This window comes from Centropristis striata, chromosome 17 (assembly GCF_030273125.1).
Source record: "Centropristis striata isolate RG_2023a ecotype Rhode Island chromosome 17, C.striata_1.0, whole genome shotgun sequence".
NCBI classification, from domain to species: Eukaryota; Metazoa; Chordata; class Actinopteri; order Perciformes; family Serranidae; genus Centropristis; species Centropristis striata.
The window spans coordinates 8,831,240-8,852,806 of record NC_081533.1 but is presented as its reverse complement, the minus strand read 5'-3'; the positions used below and the strand labels follow the sequence as shown (position 1 = coordinate 8,852,806).

Sequence of the window (21,567 nt, the reverse complement as noted above, 5' to 3'; positions counted from 1 at the left end):
GTTCTTATAGTACTGCTGTATTTGTGTCACAGAGTACACAATATATGTTTGATTGTATTTTTGAAAGCAGCAGTAGCAGCAGAAGCTGATAAATACAGGAACTGACAGAGTCCAAAGGGGGAGGCGTGTCTTTCAGAGGAGGAAGGCTCATTACAGAAGTTTAATTACGACATTCCTCTGAGCTAATTCATAAGTAGATAAGTAAACATAGACATCAGTCATTTTACTGAGGAGCACAATGACAACTGGCAGCAGTGGATTATAAAAGACACCTCTAACAAGCAGGAAACATGGCCATACTGTGGTGTGTCTGCTCTACTATAATCCTCTCCTGGATCTGGACTAGGGAAGCCAGCTGTGACGTACACTATAAGGCAGAAGAGGGTGAGTGACAGATACAGTTAATATTTAAAAGTTGAATATACTTATCCGATGTAATAACTTATATTTAAACTCTGAGACTCATTCCAGCGGATTTTGAGGAAGTGTTCTTGTAAAAGACAATTGTTGTTTTTCCCACTGGAAGTGATAAAAAGTAGACCTACTATTCCCTGTATAAAATGTCTGTACACTGTAAAAAATGTCTGTAGATTTCACGGTGATAAAACTGCTAAACCATGACAGTAAAAGACCGTAAAATGATAAATGGGTTAATTCAGTTTCAGTAACAATAAAACACTGTAAATATATATATCAGCCAAAACAGTATTTTTTTTTTTACATTTTTTTTCTCATTTTAAATACATTACTCCACTATAAATTACACTGGCACTGTGTTTGTAGCAGAAATATACTGTAATATATATACAAGCCATCATTTTTGCATTTCTTTTTTGTAAACAATACTTTTTCTCACTGTTAAATGTAGTAAACACCATATCTCTAACAAAAATATACTGTAATATTTAATGGTAAAATCATTAATTTATGCAGCATTTATAAAGTATTTTCTTATCAATTATATGGCAGAACAGCGTTTCTTTTGATGGAAAAACTTTTTATTTTTTATGTTAAATATGGAATAAAATCTTAAACGTGAAATCAACAGTGCTAATATCATTTTACCGTGATATTACAAAAAGTTGCACCATATTTATTACGGTAAAGTTCTGGCAACCACAGCTGCTGTTTTTTTACCGTAAAAACAACAGTTCTTTTTTTTGCAGTGTAGATTTTATGGTGAAAAACTTCTAAACCATGACAGTAAAAGACTGTAAAATGATAAGCGAGTTAATTCAGTTTCAGTAACACTGAAACACAGTACAAAACAGCCAAAACAGAATTTTTTTTACAGTTTTGTTCTTTGAAAAATATATTACTCCTCTGTAAAATACACTAATATGTATTTAATGTAATATTTATACAAGCATCGCTGTAATTTTTGCATTTATCTTTAATAAAAAATACTATTTCTCACTGTTAAATGTACTAAACACCACATCTCTGACAAAAAAAGTTCATAAAATGGAATAAAATGGCAATCTTAAACGTAAAATCAACAGTGCCAATATCTTTTTACCGTAATATTAGAAAAAGTTGCACAGTATTTATTACGGTAAAGTTCTGGCAACCACAGCTGCCGCTTTTTTAACGTAAAAACAACAGGTTTTTTTTTTTGTGTGTTTGTTTTCTTTTTTTACAGTGTTGTGTGTTGTCTCTCTGCACTCAGTAAAGGGAATACTCACTAACTGTCCCACCCTGTATTAGGAAATTCTTCATAATTAAATTCCACACCGCTGCAGTCTTTCTCAAATATTATATTTAATATATTTTTAATATAATGTTACTTTTTTTGTTGGATAATGCAGAGGGGAATTCAGATCTTCTAAGTACCAATAACACAACGTTAAATGTAATATTACAAGTAAAAGTTATGTCTTCAAATGTATTTAAAATGTGATATTAACCCATAAGAACCCAGACCTATTTATCCTTGAAGGAAAATTATGGGGGATCAAGTGGACCACATAGAACACATTTATGATGTTTTATTTAAAAAAAAAAAAAAAATACTACCCCTAAATCTCAAAGATCTGTGATGTGACATATACGTTACATTTATGGAATTTATGTTTTTGATATTTCTTTTTTTTAAATAAATAAACTCGACACCTTTTCTGCTTACAGAAACATAAATTTGCCTTTTTCTTTGCATCTCCACAACATGTATCAAAATTGTGACAGGATAGGATAGGATTATTTTTTGTTTATATTTGGTCAAATGTACTTTTAATTGAAAAAGCAAAGCATATATTAATTTAAAATAATTTAACAGTGAATAATTGAGTGGCCTACTAACATTTTTGTTATTGTGACAAATACGTCACATCAGGTTTTCAATTTTTAGGTTAAAAGCCCAATGTGACGTATACGTCACAGCTATATTTTTGTTATTTGTTTTATATTAATTTGTTCAGGAAATATGGTCAAAACACATTAAATGCAATGCAGGACATTAACGGATTAGAATTGTTAAATGGGTTTAAACTTAGCCTCGTAACAAAAAAAAAAAAGCTTTTTGAAATGAGCTACTTTTTCACATTTCTGTTTCCAGTCACGGCCACATTTTGGAGAAGTCACTTCTTGTCACAGTCACACAGTCTTGATAAGGGATTTAATGAGTTAATGTCAAGCACAAAGCTGAATATGGGAGATTAAAGAACATTAAAAGTGTTTGTTACACGCGTGTCACCATGGTTTCCTATGGGTTAAATGTAAAAAATAAATTAAAACTTTTTCTTTTTTTGTGATTTACCCTATACCACTGCATCATGATCTGTAAACCAATCGCATGTAAAAGTTTAATCTGCAATGTAACCACTTGATGGGTGAGAGATGCATGAAGTGGAGCTAAAAATACAATATTTCCTTCAAATATAGTACTGAAGCAAATGTACTTATCTCTGGTTCACCTCCAGCGAACATCGTGTTTAAAACCATGGTACTTCTCTATCAGCCCCCACGGTAGAGTGGATGCAAAACTGATTCTCAGGTTAAACTGTCATGAGAAAAACCTAAAAGAATTTCAAGAGAATGCAAAAGTATTAAAAAAAATGTTTGTGTAAAACTATTGTGTAAAATGGTATTGTGTAAAAATCTAAAGTATATATATATTTTATTTTTTTTAATATATTTTTATTGATTCACAGCTGCAGTAAACAGTACAATCGAAGAAATCTAAAGTATATTTAAAAATGTAAAAAGTATTGCCTTAACCCATTAAGGCCTAAAGCACCTGGAAAAAAATGCCTGGAAAACCTATGGGCGATTTTCAAATGACCCCCTAAAACCTGAAGTTTTTCTGGAAATTCAACACCTACTAAATAATAGATTTTTCAGCCTCTTAGCAGATAAAAATGAAAGTCAAAAAGTATTTGAGAGCTTATACCCGTGGCTTTCATACGAAGTTCAGTTTATTTGTCCAAACCTTCAATAAAGTTTTTTAAAAAATCAACAAACTCAGCAAATGTTACATTTGACTGAATAAAAAATCCTATGCATAATACTAATACATGCCCATGAGCAAGATGCAAACATGATATGACCATTGGAAGATTATATATTGCACTTTTCAGGGTACTCAACGACGCATAAAGTAATATAAGACATAAACAGTCATGATTTCTTATATCATCATCACAAACAATTAGCCTATTAGTATTATTAATATTAATATATTATTAATAATATTATTATTATCTCCAGATGGCCACAAATCTGTCTGTTCTTCGGTGAAAATATGTCGTCTAAAAACATATTCCTCATCCATAAATGCCGGTCGATTGGTTCCGAGGGTTCAAAGTCTGGATCAGCAATAAAATGATCGGCGCTGTTTTCATCAGATTGCTTCTGTCACTTACTTCTGAGCTCCTCCGCTATAGTCGTCTTCCGTCATGATTTCAAAGTTCTGGAAAAGTCCCATGTTGCATTGCAACATGGGACATTGCAGCAGTCTCTCCAAGCTGCAGTCACAGAGCCGGAGGAGATGTTAACCCCTTAGTGTCCAGTCTGCAAATTGCTAACAGGCTAACAGTTAGCTCTGTAGCAGTACAGTGTGTATGTGCTGCTGCTGCAGGAGGTGTTCACTTAGCGATCTCTGTTTGTTTACAACAAGCACCGGACGCTCTGTGCACAGTTAGCGATGCCGGTTAATTCACGATCACTATGTTTATGATCAGCGAAGACTGTGCATAATTAGCCATGCTGCATCGAGTTCAGTGTTTCGCTTGTCGCCATCTTGTTTCCAATACGGGGAGCAGACCATACTTGGACTGTGGACAAGCGACAGGGATCTGATCACTGACTACACGCCTCTCTAACCCTAACCCTGGCTAGGAAATAAAACAAAAACAAGATGTATGTTACTGACCTCAGAAAACTGAACAGCGACTCCTTGGAGTGTCTGTTAGTCCAACCAAACGCTGAACAAGACATTTAATGAACAAAACGTTCAAATAAACTGTCATTAAGTGAAAATACAGTGAAAGGGTCAAAGGTATGACACCAAACCGGTAAACATTCTTTTTTATATCTATATAACGTTATATATAACTTCATTCATTGACACATCGCCATGGATACGCATTGTTCTGCTTCTCTCCTGATGACGACTCGCCTTGTTAGTGACCTGTCAAATCATACGATTCTTTCTATTCTCTTTTCTTCTAAATGGGGCCATTATTTGAACTATTAGCATTTTTTTATTAGCGATTGAGAAATACTGTAGTGTTGTCCAAAAAAAATTTCTGAGGTAATAAATCAAGTGAGAAGTTTTCTCATTTTCCATTGAAATTAATGGGCAGAAATTTTATGCAGCCAAACTGAGCGTCCCCTGCTGGAATTGTCGGTAGAATGCAGCTTAAGGCACTTCCTGGTTTGCCTCCTTGCTCAGACCCGGAGGTTGCCGCCTGTTATGAACCCTGAATAATGTCTCAGCCACTGCTGTCATTGCCTCTTTTACAACTCCACCATCAGTGAATGGCTTTTTATGCTTCGTTAGGATGTGTGCCACTTTAAACAAATCTTCTTTTGCTGCGTTGGCCGTCTTCGTTGGTTTAATAGACAGAGACTGTTGTCTTGTAAGAGCTGTCTTATGCTCCTTTACCTTCTCTTCTCGTAGACTGCTGCCAAGTGGAAAATCCCATGAAAAGTTGCCATGAAGGCTAATTTGGTTAAGTGGCGCTCGACGTTCTATCTATCTATGGGCTGAAATATGTGCCACTAGAAACTTGAATTTGAATAATTTATATTTGAATTTGAATTGCTTAACTTGAATAATTACATTAAAAATCTGAATTTGAATCACATAATTTGAATTTCTATTGTATAATTTGAATCATTGCGAATCATTACGAAGAAACCATGGTTTCGGGTCAAATTAGTACATTTGTTACGTAACGAAACAATGGTATGTTCTGTATAAATGACTATATATAAATCAGGTGATGTAGAATGTGACATGCTTGTGTATGTAATGTAGTTATGTTAGTTACCTAATTAGGTTCAAGTACCATCTGAGTCCTTGGATTGTTTAACCAATCCATCCGCAACAATCTCCTGTTTACACTGATTTTGTTGCTCTTTATATTTCAATTGACCTGAAAAAATGTAAATATTAGTCGCAATTAACTGCTTGTAGAAACAACCTACGGGGCCAAACTCCAAGTGACACACTGTTACACACATCCATCAGTTAATCATACAATTTTAAAAGAGAAAGATAGACTTTAAATCAAATGCTGTACATGCAAGCTATACCTTACAACCTTATTTTCATTTTTTAACAATATATATTCTAAAACTTCACCATAAAAATGTTTAAAACAGGTAAAAATGGATTTTTTTCAACATAGTTTTTTTTTTCAGTCATCTCTGTGTCTTAACTGATATGGATAGCCTTAACTCATTTCTAAGAAATGCTCTATGTGACCTAAAGACACTCTCCTTTTACTGAAATAGCCTCATAAGATTCCCGTTTTGTTGGAACAGACAAAATCTGCTGAGTTTTATATTTAGAAAGAGGAAGCAAAGTTGGACACCACCCTGATAAACACTGAAAACACTTGGGGGACTGGATAATTTTTATACTGAATCAAGAGGATATAGTGTGATGCAAAGTGTGGTTAGTGAGTATGTTGTAATGCAGTTTGGAAAAGGTTTTTATACAAAGTCCAGTATGATTCAACAGAATAATAGAGCTGACTTTATCTCTTTTCTCTGTTTAGTGGAGATTTTCCATTCGGATAAACAGACCCTACTGGGATGGACTTCTAACCCGCTCAAGGAAGTAAGTTGGTGTTACAGGAGAGGACGTGCTGGGGCTAGCTGGTTAGCACGCTAGTTTCATGTCCCACATAGATGTCTTTGACATGTAAACACTGTCATGTTAAATTAAAAATCTGGCTAAATTAAATTATATTTTAAACCCATTTAAATCATGGTATGGAAACTGCTTTGACAGTTTTTTTTATGTCAAAATAAATAATCAATTGATGACATGACTGGCTTATATTCAGTTTCATTTCATTTTCATCCACACAGAAAACACATGAAAAACATGAAAAACAGTTGGAGTGAAAGGCAGAGTTATTGGTTATCAGAATCAGAAGCCTTTATTGTCATTGCACAGAGTAACAAGTACTAGTACAACGAAATTAGCCATCAACCCGTCCGAACGTATACTTAGAACACACATACAATATGACAGAGGTGGACAGGACAGGGAGTGCGCCTTTGTCCAGTACCTAATCAGTCCTCGTCTCAGCTCACTGGAATGACAAAAACAAGAACATAGCGGTTGCTATGGAGACAACCTTACTAGGCCCCAGACAGCAGCAGACAGTCAATGGGTTATCATCGTTTTAAACTGGCCCATAGTTATAATTGTGTTGAGTTTGAGTGAATGTTGTAAGATATTCCAGGTAGATGCAGCAGAAATACTGAAAGTAGTTTTTCCAAATTCAGTATTAGTCCGGGGAACATTGAGCATTAATCACTACAGCGTGTTGGATAATTACTATGTGACCAGTTTAACAAAGTGCTGAGGTATGATGGCATGTCACCTATCAAGACTTTATAAATGAAGAGGAACCAGTGGATGTCTCGTCTGATAGATAAAGGTGCCCATCCCACCTTGTTGTATAGGATGCAGTGATGAATGGGAGTGCAGAGTGATAAAGAGTCCAGTGAGGTGAGAGTGGAGGCAGAAGCATGTCTATAGATAACATCAGCATAATCCAGAACTGATAAAAAAGACAGCCTGAATGATCCGTTTCCTACAGAACAGGGGGAAGTTTTTCTGTTTCTGTATACGTATCCCATTTTTTGTTTTAGTGTACTTGTAAGTATGTCAATATGAAATTTGAACGTGAGTTAAATTCATATTTCATCAAATTACTTAAACCTTATTATTTATTATCATCTATTGTTATTCCACTGATATCTTCTAAGTACACTGATGTTCTCCTGTATCTTTCCTTTCCTCCATCCCAGTGGACTGAAATTAAACTGGGCACACAGACTAAAGTTCCTGTGCTCCAAGCTTGTGGAAAAAAGATAAAAAGAACTATTCTAAGCCAGTGGATGGAGCGTAAAGACGCCCATTATCTTCTGATGGATATTTCAGTTGCCCAAGAAGAAGAGACATCTGGTCAGCTCAGCCCGCTACAAGTTCACATTCTTGACACAGACACACGAATCCTAAGATTTCAAAATAGGAATGCCCTTGACCTTCCAATGTCGGAGCCATTCCCTGTCACAGTCCCTCATAACCAAATATGGAGCCACCTGAACCGCAGCCTGGCTCTGAGTCTGGGCTCTGTCAGCCGCAGAGGCTTCCAGCTGGCCTTCTCCTACTCAGGATCATGTGCGCTGATAGCTTCCATCAGGATTTACTACAGGAGGTGCCCTGACATTGTGGATCACCTGGCCTTGTTTAATGGGACAGGGGCCCTGTCCGATCTCCAAATGGGTTCCTGTGTGAAGGGGGCTGTGGAGGTTTTACCACCTGTTAGAGAGTGTCAAGAGGATGGAGTGTGGGGTCCGCTGCAGGGGGGGTGTACCTGTGAACCTGGACATCAGGTGGTCATGGAGGACACCTGTCAAGGTAAGGAGATGATTTTTCAAGTACTTCATATTTGTGTGTGGCTTGCCATAATAATATATACTGGCAAGCCACATATATTATATATAAATATTATGGCAAGCCGTTCAGGAAATTATCATTTGCATAAACTTCCCAGCATGCAATGCATTCAGGTTAAATTCTCCTGGGCTAAAGCTGTCATTAAGGATTAAAACGTCACACGATTGAAAAATAAATAAATGAATAGCCACAATAATTTCTAGTGTGTACAGCATGCAGGTCTATGTTACTTTAACATTGCTCTGATGATGTAATTTGATGTATATTGTAACTAAATAAACATGCCAGTGAATATGGAAGATGATAAGTGCCACTGCCACATTACAATATATCTGAGTTGTAATTAATCCCAGAATTTGTTTTTTAAAAAGTGAGAAATTATTTATCTATTTTCAAGTTTCAATATATAGGTATTCTCAGGTTTTGAATCTCTCTCTCTCTCTCTCTCTCTCTCTCTCTCTCTCTCTCGCTCTCTCTCTCTCTATATATATAAATATATATATATATATATATATATATATATATATATATATTCATTTCCTGAATGGCATGCCATTTAATTAATATATATATGGATTCATATGCACATATATAGCACATTAGCACATCTTCTGCTTTATTGAAGAAATATTCAAATCAGAAATTCAGAATTCAAACTCAGAATTTAGGGTCGAGATTTGTCGTATATAATATTAGCTTTAATTTCTCACTTTTTAAAAAACAAATTCTGGGATTAATTACAACTACAAAATATTGTAATGTGACAGTGGCACTCATCATCTTCCATACTCACTGGCATGTTTATTTAGTTCCAAAATACATCAAATTACATCATCAAACAATGTTAAAGTAACTCTTTACATACATTCTGTAACCACTAGAAATTATTGTGGGTATTTATTTATTTATTTTTTAATTTTAAATAGAATTGTGTGACATTTTCAATCCTTAATAACAGCTTTAGCCCAGGAAAATGTATCCTTAATGCATTGCATGCTGGGAAGTATATGCAAATAGAATATGAACAATATTTCTAAATGCATTTGATAAGTTAAGTAAATATTCCATTGGACATTAAGTTAACTTAACTCATGATTAGTTCTGATGATTTAACACTGAATAAAAATGAATAAATTATAGGTTGTACAGGTTTGTTATTACACATTGTAATAACAAAATGACACTGAGAAATGACTTGTCCTGGAACGTTTGCACAGTGTGCAAAAATAATTATGATCTGCCACAGATGCCATCACAACAGCATTTTATTTTTGTCCAGTGCTTCTGCCACAGCTGGCAGCCAAACAAGTAAGAAGTCATGTGCTGACTCAAACATTTCACAGGCAAAAATAATTTTTAATAGCCTCAGTAGATGTCTTTCACATCCTCTTCATCATAATCAACTTCCTTTTTCTGTGCATTGCTCAACAGAAATCAATCTCATCTTTTTTTTAAATGGTGGTGTCTTATGGACCCAATTACATGCTAACAATTTGGCTATTCTTAGAGCTGGACTTGAGGATTATTTTACCTTTTGAACCGTGACTTTCTCCAAACTGTACAACCTCATATGTCGTTTGTTCATTTGTAAAAGCTGGCGAAGCAATATTGCCAACTAAGCAGCTTTGTTGCTATATTTGGCGACTTTTCAGACCCCCTTAGCGACTATTTTTCAAGAAAATGACTGGAGACAAATTTTTGTGGTGGACTGCCAGGGGCCGGCAGCTCATTAAGAAGAGTAAGAACGAGTCGGAGCAGCACATTCCTCCTGCAGCAGTCTCTCCCAGCTGCAGAGCCGGAGGGGATGTTAACCCCTTAGGTTAGCTCTGTAGCAGTACAGTGTGTATGTGTTGCTGCTGCAGGAGGTGTTCACTTTGCGATCTCTGTTTGTTTACAACAACCACTGGACACTCTGTGCACAGTTAGTGATGCTGGTTAATTTACGATCACTATGTTTATGATCAGCGGAGACTCTGTGCATAATTAGCCATGCTGCTTTGTTTATGATCAGCTGCTGACGATGTGCACAGTTGGCGACAGCAGCCACAGTTGAGTCTCCCGTGTTTAATCCGTCGCGTATGTGAAGTCACGGTTGAAACTGTCCCTAAGCGATTTCGTGACGGTCGAAAACCATACATCACCTCCGGAGTCTCTAAATCCCTCTGGGGGCTAACTTGTAGTGGAGACACGCAGAGTGAACGGGCATTTGAGAGGGCGTGACCTGAGTCTTTCCCGGTGGTCACTTTTCCCCCTAGTGGAAACACGCCTTATGGCATTATCAGATAAAAAAATAAATGATATGAAGACTATCAGTCTGCCTGATTATGACTAGATGAAAGGTAAGTGGGTGAACAGCAGAAAACAAAACAAATAATCATCATTTGTTTCACCAGCCTGTAGGATGGGCTTCTACAAACCAGCCAATGAGACTGCGGCATGCCAGCTGTGTCCACCAAATACCCGGACCCATGCAGAGGGATCAGAGAGCTGCGACTGTCTAAAGGGTTTCCGCCGCCTGCCAAGTGACCCAGACCACCTCGGCTGCACCAGTAAGAAACACTTGGGTGGGGTTTTTTGAAAAACAAAACAACAAACAAAACAGGTATGATCCTCATATATTGGATTCAAGCAGCAACCTCCACCATATATTTTGGATTAGTTAGAAGTCAGGCACTGCCAAGATGGCTACAGGTCTGACTCTTCAGAAACCTGTATTTTCCATATTTTATACAGTCGATGATTGGATTAGACAAAAGCCACCATGTGAATTTGTGAATTATTGTCAATTTTGGAGCCTCCCATCAAGGTTATTATAGTTAACGAAAACTAACAAAATAAGGAAAACTAGAATTGAAAAAACATTTACGTTAACTGAAATAAAAATAAAATGACAGTTTTAATAAAAAAACGAGAGTTAAAAAAAAAAAAAAAACGATAACTAACTGAAACTGTATTGTGTGGTTACAAAACTAACTAAAACTAACTAAAATTATAGTGAAAATGTTCTTTGTTTTTGTCTTTGTCAACTTTTTTCATACGTAGATCTTTTTGGTTGATATGAAATCTTTTTCATTTATCTGGTTTTATGACTTAATAAACTTATTGGGGCTGAGATGGATCAGACAAAGGAAATGAAGGAAACATTTATTGTGACCTTACTGAATCTGGCACCCAACAAATACCCCAATACAAAAAACTAAAACTAACACTAAAACTAATAAAAACTAAACTAAAACTAAGCATTTTCCAAAAAAAAAAAAACTAATTAAAACTAGCAAACTCATAAACACATAAAACTAATGAAAAATCCAAAACTATGATAACCTTGCCTCCCATTGGTGGTATCACAAAAGACAATAATGGGCGCCACTTGTCACTTGTATTACATCCATTTCTGCAGTTTGAGCCTGGATTGCCTCCACATGGCTCTTGTTGTCATTCCCAACTTGTCACATACACTGTAAAAAAAAAAATTGTTTTTACGGTAAAAAAACGGCAGCTGTGGTTGCCAGAACTTTACCGTAATAAATACGGTGCAACTTTTTGTAATATTACAATAAAATTATATTAGCACTGTTGATTTCCTGTTTAAGATTGCCATTTTATTCCATATTTTCCCATAAAAAATAAAAAGTTTTTCCATCAAAAGAAACACTGTTTTGCCATATAATTGACAAGAAAATACTTTATAAATGCTGCATAAACTAAAGATTTTACCATTAAATATTACAGTATATTTTTGTTAAAGATATGGTGTTTAGTACATTTAACAGTGAGAAAAAATATTTTTACAAAAAAGAAATGCAAAAATGACGGCTGGAAAATTATTAAAGTATATTTTTGCTACCAACACGGTGTTTTACAGTATTTTACAGTGGAGTAATGTTTTTTTGTTTTTTTTTAAAGTGAAAAATACAGATTTGGCTGACATTTACCGTGTTTCATTGTTAGTAAAACTGAATTTATCATTTTATGGTCTTTTACTGTCATAGTTCAGCAGTTTTCCACCGTAAAATCTATAGACACTCAGTCAGGATCCCATGGCATTAGTTTTAATGCACTGGATAGCTCTACATCAGTCATGTGCACATTCGTGCCAACTACCACAATGTATAACATTTACATTTACATTTAGTCATTTAGCAGACGCTTTTATCCAAAGCGACTTACAGGAAGAGTAAAAGCAAACAATCAAGGTATAGTGCAATAAGAGCTATTAGTGCTAGTGACAATTCTTTGAGAAGTAGAATTATCGTGTGGTCTAGGAGAGAAGATGCTCTCTGAAGAGCTGGGTCTTCAGGAGTTTTTTAAAGGTAGAGAGGGACGCCCCTGCTCTGGTAGGAACTGGTAGTGTGTTCCACCAGCGGGGAACAAGAAGTGCAAAGAGTCTGGACTGCCTTGGACCAACGGGGGGCAGAGCCAGGCGCCGTTCATTGGAAGAGCGCAACGGTGGTGAGGTAGCATATGTCTGAATCAGGGAGTTCAGGTAGGTAGGAGCAGTACCGGAGACAACTTTGTAGGCAGCATTAGAGATTTGAATGGATTTGAGTGGAGCTCAATGAGCAGCGGTGTGACATGTGACCTTTTTGGCTGGTTGTAGACCAGGAGCACCACCGCGTTCTGGATCATCTGAAGCGGTTTTACTGAGCAGGCTGGCAGGCCTGTCAGGAGGGAGTTACAGTAGTCAAGTTTTGAGACGACAACAGCCTGTGTCAAGAGTTGAGTGGCGTGTTGAGTTAGATAAGGTCTGATTTTTCTGATGTTGTAAAGTGCAGAGAACAGAGAAGCTCAGATTTACAACACATGGAGGGTTAGGGTTAGTGTGACTTCACTCTCTGGTCACAACACCATTACACCACTCTGTCTTTACAGAAGAAATAGTTTTTGGCTGCTATATTAATATTCTGAATGACAGCACCTTTAATGACACTTATAGTCTACCCTCTACTGTACCTGTATACTGTTGAGAAATGCATTGAGGAAACCTTTAAAATTAAATTATCTGACTCCAACACAAAATCCTCACCTATTTCTCTTCGCCGATCGTTTGATGGGGAATGATTGAGCAGGAGACGTCTGAGTTCTCAGTTTAATTTAATTTTATTACAATATATCAAGAAATGCACTGCAAAAAAGGTGTGTCTAAAAACAAGATAAAAACACTAAATCTGAGGGAAATCATCTTGCTGCATGGACGGATAATTTCACTTGACAAGATTTCTTAAATTAAGATGATTAAATCTAGAAATAAGCATGTTGAACACTTAAAATAAGAAATTAACTCTTAAAACAAGATAAATTATCTAACACTTCTAAATCTAAAGTTTTTTTTATCTTGGTAAGAAACAAATTATTTGCAGTGCACTCTGCTCGGGCCAGTTCATCGCTGCTTGCAGCTTTAATTTATCTTGTTTTAAGACAAGATAAATTAGGGTTTGTTTTTTATTATAATTTTAAAAACAAAAACAAAATGGTGTATAGAATAGGAGATACGCAAAACACTCACACTTTGACCCTTAAGGCCCGTTGTGGATCCCATTTACTCCTATTATAAACACATATTTTTGATACACTGTATTCCTGACATAATATAATGCTTTTCCCATGAATACCTAATAAATCTAAGCCTCTCCCTTCAAAATACATGGAAAATAGGTTTTAGGTCTGATGACCCCCTCAAACCATCGGGGGCAGCAGAGATAAATCACATACAGTTTCAATGGAGGCCTGCTTCTCTTACCTTGTAAAATGCATGGCAATGAAAAAGCTGAACACCATAAAACTGTCTTTACTTGGTGTGTTGGGATTGATATGAAGGAGTTATCAATTATTGGCCTAGTCAAGGCTGTAATAACCTCACCCCAAATATTCCACTTTGCACCTTTTAAAGAAAAAAAAAAAATGCATATTTTGTGTTTTTGCCCTTGAGAAAATCAGGGGTTCTTATGAAAAAAGGGCATTAAAACATACAAAATAAAATTAAAAAAATATATAAAAATGTATATCTATGTTAGGCATGAGGCTGCTTAAAGGTATTTATATTTATGGATCACATTTTTATGACACTTGAATGAGAGGGACCGTTTTGGGACCTCAAGTATACCTTCATGTAACATGACTTTAATTGCACATATTTTGTAAAGTCTAAGCATGTATTATTTCCCTGTGCTGTCCTCCACAGAGCCGCCCTCTGCCCCTGTGAATCTAACAGCCCATCACCATAATGACTCATTGCTCATCATGACGTGGGATCCTCCTCATGATTGGGGGGGCAGACAGGAAGTAACATATTGCATCAAGTGTCAGAAGAAAGCGGATGCTGGCAATCAGTGGGAAGCCTGTGGGGAAGATGTGGTTTTTCTGTCAAATTCAACAGTGCTGACCAACACATCGGTCAGCATTACACAACTCAATCCACAGCACGACTACAGATTCTCAGTGCAAGCCCGGAATGATATCTCCAACCTGTGGGGGGCGCCACCTTCATCCACTGCCACTTTTACCATGCATAGATGTACGTATGTCAACACATCAGACAGGATGGAAAAAGTGAGCAATCACACCCACTGTAATGGGAAATTATCATGCGATGGTTCTCAGCGTTCTATTCTGGTTTCAGTTCCTTACTTATTAGGCAGTGTGAAGAGTTAGCTTGCCTATTTAAAGTAGGTGTAAGACAGCATATCACATTCTTCCTCTTACAAAGAAAACAGAAGTCATAAACAGTAAAACAGACTCTTGCTTAGTTCAGAGGTTTTGTTGCTACAGAACCAAGAGGCAACCTCAGGGTCTGAGGCAATGCAAAAGTGCCTTAAACCTCTGAAATCCAGGAGGTTTTGGTTCAAATTTGTCAGCTTCCTATGCATTAATTTCAGTCTCTGTTTAGCATCTTTCAGTCCGTCCTTACATCACATCCATGGCCCCTATTTTTTTCGACACAAATTTGGCTATCAGTCAGATTTTACATTTGTTTTAAATTACAAATATAAAGCTGCCAGGAACCCAAAATACAAACAAAGGACATAGGTTTCTATGGAAATGTAACACTTTTTTTCACTATTTATACACACAAAAACATGTCTATTTGCATGTAAATTAAAAATAGTAGTTTAGTACGAAGAGAATTCACATTTTAAAAATGGTCCAGAAACATAAATGGCACACTGTGTGAAAGCCCCTATGGTTGCACTTTCAACTGGCTTTCTCAGCTCGTCTACATATGATATATAAATAAAGTTATCACTGTAAATAAAGTATGCTCAGTGTATTTTCAATAAATAGATGGACTCCAGAGGGTTAAACCTGCATTCTTTCAAATGGCCAGCAGGAGCAATTGTTTTCAAAGAGTAGTCAAATTATATAGAAGTCTATTAGAAAAATTCTTATTTTAATTACCTCAGTAAACATTGTCATTATAACTTATTACTGATTTTCGTTTTATAATCTATGTTCCTGTTTAGATTCAAATGGATGATAAAGTAGTGTGTTTTCAGTTCAGATAAGTTCATTTTAAAATTTTGCTGCCTGAAAATGTCTTTTTCAGCATTTGGTTGTACTAATAGACACTCACACACTTTGACCATAATAAACTGAGATGGTGATGGCCAAAATGCCAAATTCGAGGCCTTAAAATGATCGTCCATAAACCAGTGTTCACTTGTTTTATACCAGGGGGCTGCATACGGCCCGCACCCTCACTTGAAGTAGCCCTCAGTACAACTACATGCATTTGAGCATGAAATCTTAAAAGTGCAGTGTAAAAATGCACAAAATTACTTCTTGCAATTCATGTTGGTCTGCTGTTCTTGCACTGGAAAAAATTTAATAACAGTAAGTGGTTATTTTCTATTTGCTTCAAACCTTTTGTATTCCTATTTATACTGTTATACATGCATTTGAGCATGAATATGTTAAGTTACTGCACTGTAAACATATTTAAAATGGCAGTTTCATCATATCTGGTTAAGTGCACGGTCCTACATGTGGCCCTGTGGTGGTGAACATGAAACATTGTGGCCCCCTCCAGCATTTAAGTAGCCCATCCCTGTTTTATACAGTCTATGTGTATGCCCAGTGTCTTGTCATGGTTAATGTTAGCTAACTTTAGATAGTGTTGCTGGGATTGATAATACTTCAGTTTGCTGACGATCCTACTATATTTGTGCCACTGTTACACTATTATAACATACTGTCCTGTAAGTGCCACTTTGTGGGCATTTAAGCGCTGGGATTGCTTTAACCTTTTGAAGCACAACATATTGACCCCACTTCTAATGCACAACAAGGGTAAAAAATGACCCGCATTCATTTCCCATGTTTCTGTGCTGTCTTTTGATATCAACTTATTTTATCTTGTTTTTAATAACAACAGATCATTATTTACATTTTGCCTCTCATACTTTATGAAGAAAAAAAGTTTTTGTATTATTACATTACATACACTACTTGGCTAAGTAGCTTGCTAAGCTAACTACTTAGCCGAGAAGTTAGCCAAGTAGTTAGCTTAACAAGCTACTTAACTAAAAAATGGATATGGGTCATTTTTGACCCATTTTGTGCATTAGAAGAGTAGTGACACAAAAAGGGATTTGATTAAAAAATGAATGAAGGAAAACATAAAATTAGGATGTATGATGACCAAAACAAACTAATTGAGGAAAACCAGGAATACTGAATGATGAAAATAATTTATTGCAAAGATATAGAACAGAAAAACGTATCGGGTCACTTTAGACCCATGTTGTGCATCAAAGGGTTAAAGCTCCATTGGGTATATATTAAATCAGAAAGTGCCTTTTCAAGTAAATGTCAAATGTAGTGACTGTGTCAATTCAATTAATTTCAATTCAATTCAGTCCTTAGACACTTGCAGTAGACAAGGAAAAACTAAACAAAACTTAAAAAAACCTTTTAACAGGGGAAAAAGAAGAAGAAACCTCAGGGAGAGAGACAGAGGAAAGGCTCAGCCAGCCCTAACCATAGGCTTTGTCAAAGAGGAAAGTTTTAAATTTACTCTTAAATAAAGAGAGAGTGTCTGCCTCCCGTACTGAGGCTGGGAGATGATTCCACAGGAGAGGAGCTTGATAACTGAAGGCTCTGGCTCCCAATCGACTCTAATCACTGTAGGAGGGTAATATGGTACTATGAGTTCGTTTAGGGCAGTAGTTCTCAACCTTTTTGAGTCGCGACCCCCAATTTCACATGCACGTTGTCCGCGACCCCCACTCACTTTATCTTTTATTGTTACTTTTAATCTAAGTCCTTTGCTATAAGTTTAAAGGTCCATTCTGACCTCCTGAGTGTGTAACAGTCAGCTTCAAGCTAGAGACTCCTTGGAAAGTAACAACCTGATACTTTGGGAAGAATCAAATTGACCACAAAATGACACAAAATGATCAAAAAAGACACAAAATGACCAAAAAATTACATAAAATTAAGCAAAAATGAAATGAAATCAAATTGAATAAAATTAAATTACCAGATAAGACACAAAATGACCAAAAAAAATACACAAAATGAACAAAAAAAGACATTAAACGACCAAAAAGACTGAAACACATTAACACAGTGGAGACAGAGCTGACTTCCAAAATGATTTGGCGACCCCCAGAAATCATCTCGCGACCCCAATTGGGGTCGGGACCCCAAGGTTGAGAATAGCTGGTTTAGAGTATGTTGATGTCTGACCATTAAGGGATTTGTGAGTTTTAAACTCAATTCTGGATTTTACAGGGAGCCAGTGCAGCGACGCTAGAACAGGAGAAACTTGTTTGGTTCCTGTCAGTACACGAGCTGCAGCATTCTGGACCAACTGAAGGGTTTTAAGGGATTTTTTGGAACAATCTAACGTTAGAGTATCAAAAGCATGAACTCGTTCTTCTGCATCCTTTTGGGGCAGGATATGTTGGATTTTTGCAATATTACATAGGTGAATTTTGTTTTATGTTTTCTTCCAGGGAAAATTCCACCTGTGGTGATCACTGTGGTGCCGAGCTTAAACATCTCAGAGCCTGAAGGAGTGCCAGCTCCTCAGCACAAGACACGCTTCTCCATATGGCTGACAGTTGGTATTTTATTTGGCGTCCTGGTGCTCATAGCTATCATCCCCATTGTTGTGTGTGTCCTGCGCAGCAACTACAGTAAACTCAGGTAAAGGGACCTTCCACTTCTGTTTCTCTTGCCTCAGATAACACTTTAATGTTAGGACTTTCAGCATGTTTGGATGGAACAATAATCAACCAAGAGCATACTGTATCTGGATGGTGGTCACAGAATTTGCCTTCAGCACTTTAGTGTGTGACCATGGTAACAGCTAATAGAGCTTGGCTGTTGTCTTTTCAATGAAATTTGCATCACAATGTTCTTCAGTCTTGAAGGTAATTTTGCTGTCTACCATCAAGTTACGTCATTTCTAAGTATTGAAAATGTCCATATGTAAACTATATTGTTGCAATGACTTTTCTGCCCCCTGCGGTTCATGCATCCTCCACTGTGTGTGAACCAGACACCTGACATAGTTTGTTACTGCAATAACTGTCACTGTACACAAGGGGGAGCTCTGACAACTATGGGCTGAACACAGCAGCAATAATGGAAGGTGGAGAAAACAATGTTTTACTGGAAGAGACAAGAGTTTCACATTTAGGGCTTTGGTAGATTTTGGAGTTTATAAAAAAAAGAGGTAACATTTTAGATTAGGGAACACATATTCAACATTAATTAGTTGCTTATTAGCGTGCAAATAAGTAACACATTGGCTCTTAATTAGTCATTATTAAGTAGTTTTCAATGCCTTATTCTGCATGGCCAAAATATACAACCAGTAAGACATTAACTAAGAGTTTTCCCTCAATAACCTCAGAATTATTGCTTATTAGTAGTAAGTAAGGAAGTTGTTGTATATGAGTTATGATCTTAATGCTTTATGCTTCTCCAGACCTTTGACGTGACTGGTGGCTCCTTTTGGATAGAAGAGTAATGATTGACATTACAATCTACCAATCCTCATCCAATCATCCAAAAGGAGCCACCAGTCACGTCAAAGGTCTGGAGAAGGTGGCTATTTGCTGTTTCCATGGTTCCGTTCACCGCTATGTAGAGACTTATAAAGTCCATACAAAGTAAAACATATTAATCCGTAGAAGTCTAAGCATTCACATTACTTAACCCTTTTGACTTACTGGATCAACATTTTGAACACAAAAAAACACTAAAACAGTAAATTACAAAAAAACACATACAAACACACAAAAAACCACAAAGAAATTGCAAAAAATTTCTAGATAGATAGATAGATAGATAGATAGATAGATAGATAGATAGATAGATAGATAGATTACTTCATTCATCATAAAATACTGAGGTAGAATAAATAAAAACAACAGTAGAAAAAAACACAGAATAGAACAAGGACACTAAAAAAGTAAAAAAAAAAGATCAGTTGGTAGGTTGGCAAGGTGAAGGTAATTATACTGATGATATGATGGCAACAATGCTATAGTGACTAGACAGTATATAATAATAATAATAATAATAATAATGATAATAGTACAGTATATAATATATAACATGTAATAATAAATAGTAACAACATAAAATAAAAAAAATAAAATGCAGTACACGTCAGCAAGATGGTGGGACTCATTCAACAAGGAGCCTGAACAAGGTGGGAAACAGAACACATGGAGGAGGCTCACAGGAGGAAGCTTGCCTAATACCAGCAGCTGGTGGAACAGTGCAGAAGCTGTGGCTGGTGGGCTTTCTGTGAGCCAGTCGAGGTCGGCTCCTGGGGGTTTGCAGGGAATTGGGCTACCGGTGGGACTTGATCACCCCGGCTGGGTCACCTGGGAGAGGGGGTCTGATGTTTAAAGTCCGAAAACCACTGATGACCCCAGGAACATCACTGATGATGCACCTCTATGGGCTTAAATTTGTCTCAATAATATCTGCAAACGCACAGAGGGTGATCTACAAATAGTCCTTGATTTGCACAGGTGTTTTACTATCCACAAATACAAATTTCTAATTTGTTACTTGTATTTTAGTTTTTTCAAATACGTGTGTATTTGCAAATACCCAATTTTCCATTTGTAAAAACAAAAAAGACATTTGTAAAACTGAAAATTCTGTTAAAATGATTTAACTATACCAATAGCACAACAAATATACTTAAAAACACACATATAAACCAAATCATTAATTACAGGTTAAATCATTTGTACTTAAAGTCCTTGCTGATTGCTTATCTACGCCCAGTTACATTACTCACAGTCCAGTTGGAAAAAGGGGAGAAATCCTTTTCGATGGAGAGCATGGAAGGAAGTTTGATTTCAGGTTGAGTTTCAGTGATTTGCTGCCTTGCAAATTATGTTGCACGGAACATCACTGATGATGCACCTCAAAGCATCCTATGGTCAAGTCAAGTCAATTTTATTCATATAGCCCAAAATCACAAATCACAGGTTTGCCGCAAAGGGCTTCACAGACTGTACATGGAACGACACCCTCTGTCCTTAGACCCTCACATCGGCCAGGGAAAAACTCCTCAAAAAACCCTTTTAACAGGGGAAAAAGAAGACGAAACCTCAGGGATAGACAGAGGAGGGATCCATCTCCTACATCGTACATCATAACTATTTTCCAAGTTTACACATAACGTGAGGCTAACTAAAGTTTCAATACAAATGAACTGAACCTGAAGTTCTAATTTTCTTACAGGCATGACCAGGAATTGGAGCTTTTGCCGATGGATGCTGAAGTTTCGTACCGACGTCCAGCGGAGGTGGTTGCTACACCCCAGCCAGCTGACAGTAAGAATTTTGTTGCATTATTTTGTTTGTTACTTAAAAGGTATTGCACAATACTTTTTACATGATTGTGTAAAAATGTATGACATGATGGGTTATCAATTGATGCCATCAATATGATTTCAGATTTCAGTGTGCAGGTACTGTTGTGGAAGTTTTTTTCCTTCTACTGGTGAATAATGAAACAAGGGTTTATTTCCTTGGTAACACTTTACAATAACCATCATTTATAGATGGTAAATAGACTACTTATAAATGGCAAACAGATGGTTTATTAAAGTTTAATCATGATTTTTTTCCCCAACTTTGTTTAAAAACAGACAACAAGAAAGATCATACAGGTGATAAAATTAAAAATAGTTACAGTGAAACAATTGTGACGCAATATATGCATACGTTGAAGGATAATCAAGAGCAATATATACATATATATGTATAAAAATAAAAAAGACATAATAACATTAAGAAAGTAGAATAAGGATTAAGAAAATAAATGCAATAAAAACAACCAGCAAGCCAGTTATTTGTGTTACGGTAACACTTTACAATAACAAAAGTGGTGTTTATAGATGGTTTATAGATCAATTATTAACCCTTTACAAAGTGCTATATATATGT

The 21,567-nt window shown here is 36.3% G+C and overlaps 1 protein-coding gene across 1 annotated transcript; it reads left to right on the top strand.

The window, feature by feature from the left end:
• The first annotated feature begins 218 nt into the window (after positions 1–218).
• Positions 219–18,377, top strand: LOC131989396 (ephrin type-A receptor 3-like). Its single transcript, XM_059354606.1, has 6 exons — positions 219–384; positions 6,225–6,286; positions 7,492–8,104; positions 10,537–10,692; positions 14,325–14,657; positions 18,100–18,377. The coding sequence occupies exons 1-6, from the start codon at positions 291–293 to the stop codon at positions 18,294–18,296; spliced, it is 1,455 nt and encodes a 484-aa protein (XP_059210589.1). The 5' UTR covers positions 219–290; the 3' UTR covers positions 18,297–18,377.
• Positions 18,378–21,567: the final 3,190 nt, after the last annotated feature.